The 14,828-nt window shown below is 36.8% G+C and overlaps 1 protein-coding gene across 1 annotated transcript in view; it reads right to left on the minus strand.

Moving 5' to 3' along the window:
* The window catches only part of VPS13B (vacuolar protein sorting 13 homolog B), a 714,607-nt gene that overhangs the window by 440,732 nt on the left and 259,047 nt on the right, over window positions 1-14,828 (minus strand). Inside the window, exon 20 of the mRNA XM_090283521.1 lies at window positions 12,653-12,762. Coding sequence (XP_090139647.1) covers window positions 12,653-12,762 — 110 coding nt within the window. The remainder of the gene's footprint in view (window positions 1-12,652; window positions 12,763-14,828) is intronic.

The raw sequence follows: 14,828 nt of genomic DNA on the forward strand, positions 1-14,828 counted from the left end.
GTGTGAAAACCAAGAGAACTTAAAAATAAGCATAAATTTTAGTAAGAAGTATAAAGATAACATAAAAGCACATCAAAACTAAAATTAACTTTGAAAATTAATGTTAGGTCACCCCAATAAATTCAATAAAAAAGAAATAAAAACAAAAAAGAAAAAAGAAAATTACTGTTAGTAGAAAATTAAAAGTTCTTATTAAATGATATTTTAAGAAGCACAGTTCTATAAACTGATTATGCATGTTAATATACAGTCCAATATGTTTTTGAGAATTGCTGAAAGTCTATTTTGTCTGACTAAGTGATACCTACAGCATATTTAGAAAGCACAGAAAAATATCTACAGTTAGAGAAAGCTGGAAAACATTATGATCCTATACTGAATGCATGAATGCTGAGCTGAACAATAAAGCAGCTGTTTCATCTTTATTCACTGAAATAAAGTCTGATGTTACCACTGATGACGCCCAATACAATCTTGTCAGATTTTTGGCAAAAAAAAGATGCATAGGTATTTTTAAGTTTGTTGCAGGATCAAAGATCAATGCTGAATGGGATAGAAAACAATCATCCAATGCTGGGACTTAGCCACAAACTGAGAAGGAAACTGCAGCTTGGGGCACAGAGGCTACAGTGACACAGCTGCATCAAGCGGAGAACTGGAGGCGCTTGGTCAGGCTGCAGTGGAGTCTGCGGTCACCCCCAACTCCACAACGGCCACACTTCTACAGATCCAGCCGTAAGTCTCACCCAACTCATAGTATTTAATATTATTTAGATTATGAATAAATATTTCAATGACAACACAGGTACATTATATAACTACGTAATATAATCGAGCTAGAGGGGGAAAGGCAAAATATCTTACAAGTTGTTACTTAGTCTAAGTAAAAGCACAACAAAGCTGATAATGAGAAAATGAAAATATCAGATATACTGTGGAAAACATCACAATTAGAGTACCTGCTATCACATTAAACATTTAGTCAAAATGATATTTAGACCAATCCAAGTAGGAAATAGTATGTAAGACCTAGATGAGAAACGTTCAGCATAATGTAAGTTCTGACTATTTAGATTTCCTCATTCACACAGTAAAAGGGTGAAAAAGTCTATTGGAAAACCCCTTTATGCTCTAACATTTAATAATTCCATAATCTCTTGAATTTCCTGTCTATTATCTATAAAGCTGGAGTATAACCAAGCACTGAGACAACCAAATTCAGGATCAAAATCAATATGTAATAAATAATTAGAGAAAAATTATGTGCTTCATAGTGTGACACTGAATTCAAGCATACTACGTGGAAGATGAGATTAATGAAAGCCATGGTATTGACAATAGCCAACAACAAACAAACAGACAAATATTTCTTTCATTAGCTGACTCTCTGAGTTCCCACAGATAAAAATAGAGTAAAAGGCCAAACAAAAACCCTTTCTAACAAGAGAGCAAGGCTCTTATATGACTTCTGCACAGCTGTATTCTAAATATCTGACATGGTATTCAACAGACCTTCCATAAACATTTGTTGAATGATTGCTAATATAGGTGCTACATGTCAGGCATAAAGAGATACTGGGTAAAGAATAAAAGATGAGTGATACCCTCCATTTTTCTGGAAGTATGGCTACCCCAGTCAAAAACATCAAAACAGGCAGTATTTATTTTTATTAGCCTCCCATTGTTCTGCTTCCATCCTTCTACCTTCTGGTAGTAAATATACCTTCAAATTTCAGCTGCACCCTAGCTCCACATGTGTCCTATTCTTGCCCAATCAAGATCCCATGATCCCAAAATAAATAAAGCTTTAGTGACTCTTTTTATAAAATTTTCCTAATTAATAACTATAAAGCACCAGAAGTTATAAATAAAACAACATCCATATTCTCAATATAGCCAATAATTACTGGTAATATTTTATATTTGCTTTTATTTAAAAAAAAAAGAGATATACTATTACAGATAAAGCTAAAATCCCCTGACTATAAAACAACTGCCCAGTCCTCCCAGAGTCAACCATTATTATGATATTGAAATAATCCTTCAAATTACTTACTATACACCACTTATTTATTTAAAGGGTAGTTTTGGAAAAATATACATAGATACTGCATATATCCTTGGGAAACTAATTTTTTGAATAAATAAAATTTTGAGACAACCATATTAAGACCTATTACATACGTTTTAAAAATAAAGTATTATACATAAAAATATGCCATGTTTTATTTTATTTTTTAATTATTGTTTTTCAATTATAGTTGTCCTATTTACCCCCCATTGCTCCATCCCACCCAGCCCACCCCTTCTCCCACAGTCATATCCCACCCCGTTGTCCACGTCCATGAGTCATTTATAAATGTCCTTTGATTAAACCCTTCCTTTATGTATCGCCCTTCTCTCCTTCTGTTCCTTGTTCAGTTTTGCTCATTTGTTTGTGTTGTTTCTTAGTCTCCTGTATTAGGTGATATCACATGGTATTTGTCTTTCATTGCCTGGCTTATTTCACTAAGCATAATTCTCTCTAGTTCCATCCATGTTGTCGCAAGTGGTAGGAGTTCCTTCTTTCTTTCTGCTGCATAGTACTCCATTGTGTAAATGTACCATGGTTTTTTAATCCACTCATCTACAGATGGGCACTTAGGCAGTTTCCAGCACTTAGCATGTTTTAATTATCCACTTCATTAGACTGTTACTTAGGTGGTCATCAATTTTATATTACTACAATGAATACTGCAACAATAGACTTATACATGACTCCTTCAGCTCATACAAATGAGACTGTAAGAGCACAGCTGTATCAAAAAGCGGGATTTTGGCATCATAGGACATAACCATTTTCACTTTTATTAGATAGTACCAAATGTATCAGTTTTCAATCACAGGAGTAGTATATGAGTTCCTCCATTTTTCACATTTCAACATTACTGAATATTGACATTTTTCACCTAACACATTTTTAAGTAAAGGTGATTATTCATGAGTTAATAATTATTAAAGCTGGATGATAAGGTCATAGGATTCAACTGTAATATTCTCTGAATTATCCATTTTAAAGAAAATATAAAACTAAAATAGCAGATAAAAGGCCTTTTGAAAGTATATTTTTGAGATATGCTGAACTGTAGTAAAATAGTACTAATATAAAATGCTGATGAAAGCATATGTAAACTGTATAAAATTCTAGAAACAAACTGTCAGTAGAACAAGGGCCTTAAAATGTATTGAAATGCATGCCTGGAGCTAATAATTACACTTCTAAAAATATGTTCTAAATGGATAATTTTTAAAAAGTGCAAAGATTTACTTATGAAGATATTTTCCCCAATGTTATTTATAACTCTGAATAAGATTATGGGTATTATGTTCATGGATGGGGAGAATCAATATCATTAAAATGTCCATACTACCCAAAGCAATTTACAGATTCAACACAATCCCTATTAAGATACCAATGACATATTTCACAGACCTAGAACAAATACTTCAAAAACTTATATGGAAACAAAGAAGAGCCCGAATAGCCACAGCAATCTTGAGGAAGAAGAACACAGAAGGAGGAGTCACAAAACCTGATACAGAACTATACTACAAGGCCACGGTAATCAAAACAGTCTGGTACTGGCATAAGAACAGACATAGATCAATGGAAAAGAACAGAGAGCCCAGAAATAAACCCAGGTCTATATGGTCAACTAATATTTGACAAAGGGGAAAGGAACATAAAATGGAGTGAAAAGAGCCTCTTCAACAAATGGTGCTGGGAGAACTGGACACATGCAAAAAAATAAAACTAGACCACCAACTTACACCGCACACCAGAATAAACTCAAGATGGATCAAAGACTTAAATGTAAGCCGTGATACCATAAAAGTCCTAGAGGAAAATATAGGCAGTAAAATTTCAGATATCCCACGTAGCAACATTTTCACTGATATATCTCCTAAGGCAAGGGAAATAAAGGAAAGAATAAACAAATGGGACTACATCAAACTAAAGAGTTTCCGCTCAGCAAAAGAAAACATCAGCAAGATGAAAAGGGAACCAACCATATGGGAAAATATATTTGCCAATGATACCTCAGACAGGGATTGATCTCCAAAATATATAAAGAACTTACACAACTCAACACCAAGAAGACAGACAACCCAATTAAATAATTGAAAAATGAGCAAAGGACCTGAACAAACACTTCTCCAAAGAGGACATACAGAGGGTCCAAAGCATATGAAAGAATGCTCAACATCACTAGCCATCAGGGAGATGCAAATAAAAACCACAATGAGATACCACTTTACACCAGTCAGAATGGCCATCATCAAAAAATTAACAAACAACAAGTGCTGGTAAGGATGTGGAGAAACGGGAACCCTACTGCACTGCTGGTGGGAATGCAGACTGGTGCAGCCACTATGGAAAACAGTATGAAATTTCCGCAAGAAACTAAAAACGGAACTGCCTTTGAACCAGCAATTCCACTGCTAGGATTATATCCGAAAAATCTTGAAACACCAAATCAAAAGAATCTATTCACCCCTCTGTTCATAGAAGCACTATTTATAACAGCCAAATGCTGGAAACAACCTAAATACCCATCTGTAGATGAGTGGGTCAAAAAATTGTGGTATATTTACACAATGGAGTACTATGTAGAGAAAGAAAGAAGGAACTTCTATCATTTGCAACAACATGGATGGAACTAGAGAGAATTATGCTTAGTGAAATAAGCCAGGCAATGAAAGAAAAATACCACATGATACCATCTAATACAGGAGACTAATGAACAACACAAACAAATGAACAAAATTGAACCAGAGGGCATAAGCCTATGATCTCATTACCCGAGTGATTTTCTTTCTTTCTTTCTTTTTTTTTTAATTTTATTTTTTGTTATTCAATTACAGTTGTCCCATTTTTCCCCCATTGCTCCCCCCTCCCAGCCCATCCCTTCTCCCACAATTATATCCCTCCCCGTTGTCCATGTCCATGAGTCATTCATATATGTTCCTTGACCTGACCCTTCCCTTACTTATCCCCCTTCTCTCCCTCCCGCCTCCCCCCTACTGACTACTATTCTAGTCTTTGCCTATTTAGTTCGTTTGTTTGTGTTGCTCTTTAGTTTCCTGTATTGGGTGATATCATATGGTATTTTGCTTTCTTTGCCTGGCTTATTTCACTAAGCATAATTCTCTCTAATTCCATCCATGTTGTCGCAAATGGCAGGAGTTCCTTCTTTCTTTCTGCTACATAGTATTCCATTGTGTAGATGTACCACAGTTTTTTGATCCACTCATCCACAGACAGGCACCTTGGCTGTTTCCAGCACTTAGCTATTGTAAACAGGGCTGCTATGAACATAGGGGTGCATAAGTTCTCTTGAATTAGGGTTTCAGGATTTTCTAATACAACAAGGATGCCAGCCTGTTAAACCAAGCACACCGTTGCCCGGGGACAGCCAACTGACTTGGAGTCTGCAAGATCCTTGCCCCTCTTATTAGCGATTTCTGGACCCAAGAGTAGGAAGGATGACGACCATGTCCAGCTTGAAGCAGCTAGAGGAACATGAGACCTTCGACCATTGTCCTTTATAAGATTATAAAGGGTCTATAGTCTGAGATGCCCTGGCTGGTTTAGCTCAGTGGATTGAGCGTCGGCCTGCGAGCTAAGTGTCGCTGGTTCGATCTTCCAGTCAGGGTACATCAGAGAAGGAAAACTCTGACTCCAAAAAACCTCCGCTGCCTTGCGGCATACCTCTTCAGGGGAAAGGCTAAGGGAGTAAACCCCGACAGAAAATCCGGAGCCGGAGTCCCTAAGGCGGTTTGACGTTGTAGTCAACACTGGCAACTCCTGCGGCGCACCTGAACCCAAGCTGTATCGACTCCGTCTTTCCCTTGGACCCTTCAGCTGCGAAGAGAGGGGGGGTCTGCTGCATGGGCAACAGCGGACCCTCCATATTACCCTGCCCAGGCTCTGTAGCTTCAGTGTCATCGCAAGATGTCGATTCAACACGGGAGGAGACAGATACTACCATGTCACTCCCGAGTTGGACTGCACAGCCATTCTCGGCGGTGCAGATGGACTCTTGGGAAGCTACACCATCGTCTCTCGAGACGGACGGCTGCCGACGACGACGATAGTCTGAGAGGGGGAAATTGTTATTTTTTTATTGTTATAAAAAGTTAATTAATTAACTAATTAATAATATAGGAATGGGTGAAGCCAAGGAACTTATATGCATGACCCATGGACATGAACTAAGGAGGTGGGACTGCTGGGGGAAAGGGGTTTTGGGCCGAGGGGAGACAAGGGGAAAAATATTGGAACTATTGTAACAACATAATCAATAAAATATACTTTAAAAAAAGATTATGGGTATTTGTTAGTTTATCTTTTAAATGTAACTTATTTTTGAACTTAGAAAAAAGTATATTTATATTTAATTTTTAAAGTTACAGTAGTCCCTCTCTATATCGCGGTTCACTTATCGCGGCCTCACTGTATCGTGGGATTTTTAAAAATATTATATTTAATTATTTATTGCAGATTTTTCACTATATCATGGGATTTTGCGGTACTGTATACGTATGTTGTTAAGTTACATAGGTTTAAGAGTGTAGAATATGTTTAAGAACATAAGTAGTGTTTATAAAAATGTGGAAAAGGTTAATAAGGGAGTGGGAAAGGTTTATAAGGGACTGGGAACAGTTTATAAGTGTGTGGGAAGGGTTTATAAAGCCTTAAAATATATATAAATACTAAAATAAGTGTAAGGTTCCTACTTGGTGGGTTTTCATCTATCGTGGGGGGATCTAGAATGTAATCCCATGATAACTGAGGGAATTACTGTATATAATAAAACTAAAATTAAAAGTCAGATTCTTTGAAGGTGCTTGGTATCAATCAAATAAATGTCTCATTTACTTAAGCTGCTAGAACACTACTTAACCTTCAGGGATAGCTATGGTGTACTTGGTAATAATTGCATCATTTAGAAAATAACCAATGAAGAATTTATAATACAATAGAATATTATTCAACCATAAAAGAAAGCAATCTTGCCATCTGCAACAACATGGATGTACCTTGAGACATTTACTAAGTAAAATATGGAATCTAAACAAAACAAGACAATCTCCCGCCACCCCGCCAAAAAAAATAAAACCCAAACTCATATATGAAGTGAACAGATAAGTGGCTGCCAGAGGTTGGGGGTGAGGGGAGACTGGTGTAGACAAAATGGATAAATGGAATCAAAATATATAAACTTCTAGTTATAAAATAAATAAGTCATGAGATGTGATGTACAATGATTACTACAGTTAATAATACTGTACTGTATATTTGAAAGTTGCTAAGAGAGTAAATCTTGAACGTTATTATAAAGGAAAAGATTTAAAACTATATTGGTGATGGATGTTAACTAAACTTACAGTGATGATCATTTTACAATATATACAACTAAATCATTATATTCTACAGCTAAAAGTGATATATGTCAATTATATCTCTATAGAATAAAAAAAAAAATTCAAACTAAAATTTTTTTTCAAATGGTCCCTGACATTAGTCTTACTTCTCTATCATCCATTCTGTTAAGAGTAAACTTTCTAGTATCCAAATCTATTTACATCAGTTTCCTATACTTCCTTCTTACCCTTCAGGCTAGCCTTAAAACCTCAGCAATACAAATAAAATATTTTATGCATTGGATTCTAATTTCTACCAGTCTCTATAAGAATACGTGGCTCTAGTCTGGAAATACGGCACCTGCTTTGCCTCTGCTCACACAGTTCAGCCTAAAACAACCTTTCCTTTCTGGCTCACTCCTATGATGTTTAGCTAAATTGTCAATTCTCCTTTTATTTTTTTCCTCTTTTAATGTTTCTTTTTTAAGTATATTTTATTATGTTACTACAGTAGTTCAAATTTTTTTCCTCTTTGCTCCCTTCTTCCCAGTAGCCCCCTTCCTCCAGCAGTCCCATCCCCCTTAGTTCATGTCCATGGGTCGTGCCTATAAGCTCTTTCACTTCACCCTTTCCTGTATTATTCTTAACTTCCCCCTGTCTATTTTGTATCAGTCAATTATGCTTCTTAATCCCTGCACCATATCACATTTTCTCCCTCTTCCCCCTACCAGCTGATAACCCTCCAAATGATCCCCATACCTAGGATTCTGTTCCTATTATGATTTGCTTAGTTGGATTTTGTTTTTATTTTTTAGATTCAGTTGTTGATAGTTGTGAGTTTGTTGTCATTTAGTGTTCATAGTTTTAATCTTCTTTTTCTTAAGTAAGTCCCTTTGACATTTCATATAATAATGGCTTGGTGATGATGAGCTCCTTTAGCTTCACCTAGTCTGGGAAGCACTTCATCTGCCCTTCCATTCCAAATGACAGCCTTGCTGAACAGAGTAATCCTGGTTGCAGGTTGCCTTTCATCACATTGAAAACTGCTTGCCAGTCCCGTCCTGCCTGCAAAGTGTCCTCTGAGAAATCAGCTTATAGTCCTATAGGTACTTCCCTGTAGGCAACTCTCCGCCTCTCTCTCCGGCTCTCTCTTGCTGCCCCCAGGACTCTGTCTTTATCTTTCACCTTTGGTATCTCAGTCATGATGTGTTCTGGTGTGGTTCCCTCTGGGTACAGCTTGCCCAGGACCCTCCGTGCTTCCTGGACCTGTATGTCCATCTCCTTCACAAAATTTGGGAAGTTTTCCTCATTTTTTTCAATTTTTGTTTCCTCATTCTGCACTGGTTGACTGTTTTTTTCTTCCTTATGTTCCAAATCATTGATTTGAACCCCGGTTTCCTTCCCTTCACCATTGGTTTTGTGTGGATTTTCCTTTGTTTCACTTAGCAGAGTCTTCACTTCTTCCCTTATGCATTTGCCATACTCAAGCATATTTGTCAAGCCTGTGAGCATCTTTATCACCAGTGTTTTGAATTCTGCATCTGTTGTCTATCTCCTCATCTGTTAGGTTGGCTATCTCCTTGTCGCTTAGTTCTCCCACTGGAACCTTGATCTGTTCCCCCTTTTGGGCTCTACTTCTCTGTCTCCTCATTCTGACAGGCTCCTGTGTTTGTTTCCCTTTGCGTCCCAGGTAGAGCTGTCACTCCTGTTACGTTGTAAGGGGCGGAGCCTTAGGGATTTGTCAGTACAGGGCGACCTGTTTCACCACGTTGTGGCGCTGTATGTGGCAGAAGGGTCTGAGAGGGAACAATGCCACCTGCCTGGCACTCGCACCTTTTCCAGGCACCTCTCCAATTTCTGCACCAAATTGATACCCCTCTAGCTGCTGCCCTGGTCTTCATTCCCAGAGTGGGTGGTTCTGCGGACGTTCTAAGACCGTGGGGGCCCTTTAAACAAGAGGACTCTGCTGAGAGACTGGCAGTTTCTTCCTCTGCCCCAACCCCCACTGGTCTGCACAGTCAGAAGCAATAAAGCTTGATTTTCCCTGGTGCTGGGACCTCGAGCTTCGAGCTCCGGTGAAGAGCGAGGAATGCTCCCCAGGTGTCTCTCCTGACTTTTTAAAACATGTAACTGAGCTTTCTGCTGGCCTGCTGCTGCCACCACACCACATCCTCTCTGCATCGGCTCCGCCCCTCCTACCTGTCTGAATGAGTATTTCTTCTTTATATCTTTGTTTGCTGGACTTCCTCTTTTAATGTTTTATTGCTTATGCTACTACATTTGTCCACTATTTCCCCTTCACCCCCGCCAACCAGCCCACCCCCCATTTCCATAATCAATCCCCACACTGTTGTCCATGTCCATGGTCCTTTATATATGCTCTTTGACTAATCCTTTCACCTTCCTTCAATCAGTCCCCACCTCCCTGTTCCCCTCTTACTGCTGTCAGTCTATTCCCTGATTCCCTGCCTCTGGTTCTATTTTGCTCATTAGTTTATTTTGTTCATTAGATTCCTCTTATAAATGAGATCACATTATATCTGTCTTTCACTAACTGACTTACTTTTTTTTAAAGATTTTATTTATTTATTTTTAGAGAAAGAGGAAGGGAGAGAGAAAGAGAGGGAGAGAAACATCAATGTGTGGTTGCCTCTCGTGTGCCCCCAACGGGGGACCTGGCCTGCAACCGAGGCATGTGTCCTGACTGTGAATCCAACCGGTGATTCTTTGGTTCACAAGTTAGCACTCAATCCACTGAGCAACACCCACCAGGGCAACTGACTTATTTCACTTAGCACAACAGTGTCCAGTTCCATCCATGATGTCACAAAAGGCAGGAATTCCTTCTTTTTTTCTACCATGTAGTACTCCACTGTGTAAATGTCCCACAGTTTTTTGATCCATTCATCTATTTATGGGCACTTAGGCTACTTCTAAATCTTGGCTATTGTAAATAGCACTGTTAAGGACATAGAGGTGCATAAATTCTTTTGAACTGGTGTTTCGGGATTCTTAGGGTATATTCCCAGCAGTGGAATTGCTGGGGCAGAAGGGAGTTCCACTTTTAATTTTTGGAGGAAACTCCATACTGCTTTCCACAATGGCTGCAACCAGTCTGCATTCCCACCAACGGTGCACTAGGTTCCCTTTTCTCCACGTCCTCACCAGCACTTGCTGTTGATTTATTAGTGACAGCCATTTTGGCAGGTGTGAGGTGGAATCTCATTATGGTTTTAATTTGCATCTCTCTGATGGCTAGTGATATTGAGAATCTTTTCATATGTCTATGGGTCCTCTGTATGTCCTCCTTAGAGAAGTGTCTGTTCAGGTACTTTGCCCATTTTTTAATCGGCTTGTTTTGTCTTCCTGGTGTTGAACTGTATGAGTTCTTCATATATTTTGTAGATTAAACCCTTGTCTGATGTATTATTGGCAAATATGTTCTCCCATACAGTCGTTTCCCTTTTCATTTTGATGGTTTCTTTAGCCATGCAGAAGCTTTTCAATTTGATGTAGTCCCATTTGTTTTTTTTCCTTTTTTCCCTGCCTGAGGAGATACGTTTGCAAAAAAATATTGCTGTGTGAGATAGCTAAAATTTTCCTGCCTATGTTTTCCTCTAAGACTTTTATGGTATTATAAAGACACAACAAAGAAAGAAAATTACAGGCCAATATCTCTGATGAACATAGATGCTAAAATCCTCAACAAAAGACTAGCAAACCAGATCCAGCAATACATTGAAAAGATCATACACCATGATCAAGTGAGATTTGTCCCAGGGATGAAAGGATGGTACAGTATTCACAAATCAATGAATGTGACACGTCACATAAACAAAATGAAAGACAAAAATTACATGATCATATCAATAGATACTGAAAAAGCATTTGATAAAATCCAGCACCAATTTATGATGAAAACACTCAGCAAAGTGGGAATAGGGGGAGCATATCTCAACAAAATAAAGGCCATATATGACAAGCCCACTGCCAATATCATACTCCACAGGCAAAACCTAAAAGAGTTTCCCGTAAGATCAGGAATGATACAAGCGTGTCCGTCTTCACCACCCAATTCTTCTCCTTTTAAAACCCTCATCTTCTTGTGAAAACTATTCCTCTTTTTTGTTTCCATATAATCCTGTATATATATCTAATGTAGCTCTTACTGAGAATGGCATTACTGTATTCCTTAATATTTTCAAATAAACTAAATAGCTCTAGAGGTAGGGATATTCTCAAACATGACTTTTATATCTGTAGCCACAGTATTCAGCATAATGCCTCATATTCTGTAACTATTTGATAAAAAGAAGAATGGCATTGGGGGAAGATGGCAGAAGTTTCAAATGAAATTAAAACAAAGTGAAGACAAATATTTAAAATATGCTCCTTGAGACATCAATTATACTTTTTAGTCAATTTTTTATATTCTTATGTAATTATAAAATTGTGCATTTTCTCCTATCAACTAGCTATAAGTTACCTCAGAAAAAAAGATACAAGCTATTCCAAGTAGAATATTACAAAACTACAATTAAATCAATGGGAAAATGCAATTCAATATAGCATAAAATTGGCCGTAAATCCTTAGTTCTGCCATCTACTAGATTTGTAATCATAGGTAAAAATAAAAGATATAAATAAGCATTAGTCTGTTTGTCTTTAAAATGAGAATAATAAAACCCACCAGTCAGAATTACATTTAAGTAACATGACATAGAAAATTATAGTTAAATGTTCTAGAAACTGCAACTAGCTACTCTTTACTTTTTACTTTATATCCTTTTAAATAAACACATATCCCAACTCTTACGCAGCAACCATCCTAATACCAGGGTTAGGCACTCAGTGCATGTTTGTTGAATAAACCTAAAGATGAAGAAGAAATGTAGAGATAACCAAAATAAAAGCTAACCTTGCTAATAATTTCTTATGTATCTGATAGTTTGAGAACAAAAATACAGGCACTACAAGGAAAAAATAGGACTACCCGAACTAGTCTCTATAGTACCTGCTTTACAAGCAATTGTACAGAAAACACCTTTAATTGTCAATGAAACTCTACTTTGAGCTGTAATTTCTTGTATAGAAACTAAGGAATAGAAACACTTTAAAAGGGTAGAATGGGGGAACATAGGAATTCTGGTACATCCATAAATAATATCAATAGAAGAAATATACAACTCTAATCAACAGCAGGGAAAGGGATTTATTCATTTAGAGAATTATAAAAATTTCTCACCTGCTGCATATGCCTACTGGTTCGTTTCTGAGGCTGATAAATGAGCCAGGTGTATAAGACTGGATCAACATTCACTGCTAGTCCTTGTACACTACAAAGAAGTACAGTACCTAGAAAGCAAGATGTAAAAATTGTTGTAATTCCTCATAAAAAATAGTAAGCTTAACATCACTTCATACCAATTACAACAGCTACAGTTCAAAAGACCAACAACGAGGGATGACAAGGATGTTAAATAATTCAAACTTCATACATTGCTGGTGAGAACATAAAAATGGTACGAATACTTTGAAAAACATTTTCGCATTTTCTCAAAAAGCAAAACACAGTTACAATATGACCCAACAATTTTATTCTAGATATATACCAAGAGAACTACAATCATATGTTCATGCAAACACCTGTCCATAAATTTTCACAGCAGTATTATTCATATAGTTTTTAAAAGTGGGAAAAACACAAATGTCCATGAACTGTTGAATGTATTAACAAAAGGCAGCATCGCAATACAATGGAAAATTATCCATAAAAAGGAATGAAGTACTGATACATGCTCCAACAAATAAACCTTGAAAATAGCGGAAGAAGCCAGTCACAGAAAACCACATATTGTACGGTCCCACTTAAAAGAAACGGCCAGAACAGGCAAAACCATAGAGGAAAAAAAGGTTAGCAGATGCCAGAACCAGAGGAAAGGAAGAATGAGATGTAACTGCTAATAGATACATAGTTCTTCTGGGAGTAATGTAAATGTTCCAGAATTAGAAAATGGTAATTGTTGTACAACCTTGCAAATACAGGGTGGGCAAAAGTAGGTTTTCAGTTGTTCATATAGAAAATAATACAATAATTAATAATTAATAATATAAGAACAAACTCTGTGCTTTGCATACTCAAAACTGTAAACCTACTTTTACCACACCCTGTATGTTAAAAACTACTAAATTACACACTTTAAAGATTTTTATGGAATGTGAATTATATCTCATTAAAAGTGTACTTGTTTTTTAAAAACATAAGCTTAATATTTTCAGGCAAACAGCAATTTCTATACTGGCTTTGAGAGTGGAATATTATCTCCCTTTTTTGTTTATCTTACAAAACTAATACAGGATGTGAAAGGAAGCATTATAACCACTTAATAAAATATTGCAAATTACAGCTTTAAATCTTCAGAAGCAAAGAAAGAACTGCTGAGATGAAATGCATGCTAACATTCTGGCATAAAACACAAAGCTGAAGTATAACAAGTTGTAATTCAATCCTACTGACAAATACTTCTGTCTCGCTCTAATAAAAAAAAATAACTCATATAGGACTTAACTAAAGGAGAATATCTCATTTTTAATTTGTGTACAGGTTACATATATTCATAAATGTTTTTGCATTTCTACATATATTTTTATAAAATATTAGTTCTACAAGGATGTATGAAATTTGAAGGAAGAACTATCTGTCAGTTTTGCTCTAGCCATAGCTCCAGTGTCTAGAAAAGTACCTGCCACAAGTTAAAGGCTGGAAAATAAATAAATAAATAAATAAATAAATGATTCTCAGGTTAGCTGGGAATAGCCCATGTGTTTTATAATACTGCACGTTATTTAAACAATTAGTATTGATAAAGTTAGTATTAATATGAAGTCCTATGAGAAGTGAAGCGTGCAGAGATGGAATTAGGACGGAGGACAGGAAGCAAGAGAAAGAGAAATGTCCCTTTTTTCAAAGCTTTGCATAGAATTTTCAGACAAGCAAAATTTGCCATGTGTGCTCCTGTTCCACCTTACAGTGGTACTTCTCCCAGGGACCTAGAAACAATACAGATTCTTAGGCAGCATGCTCAGACTACAAGAGCAATCCCCCCCATCCATCTACTAATGCAGAGGCTGATGAGTAATGGTTCACTCAAACACGTATCAGGAAGGAACGATGGGACAAGCTAAATACAAGATGATTGTAAAAGGTGAGTCATGATTGAGGTCAACTGGAAAATACCATTTAATTTTTTTTTCTGTAATTGAATTCAAATTCCTCATTAGAACTTAAATTCATCTACTTCTCAAATATCAGTAATATTCAAGATAAGGCTTTAAAATGCTCTATTATATCAAGGGAAATAAAATAGGACTTCCCCAAAATCATATCCAATTTTCAAACAATTCTAGCAACTTGACAACAC

Source organism: Furipterus horrens, unplaced genomic scaffold, assembly GCF_987537825.1.
Source record: "Furipterus horrens unplaced genomic scaffold, mFurHor1.1.pri manual_scaffold_7, whole genome shotgun sequence".
Classification (NCBI taxonomy): domain Eukaryota; kingdom Metazoa; phylum Chordata; class Mammalia; order Chiroptera; family Furipteridae; genus Furipterus; species Furipterus horrens.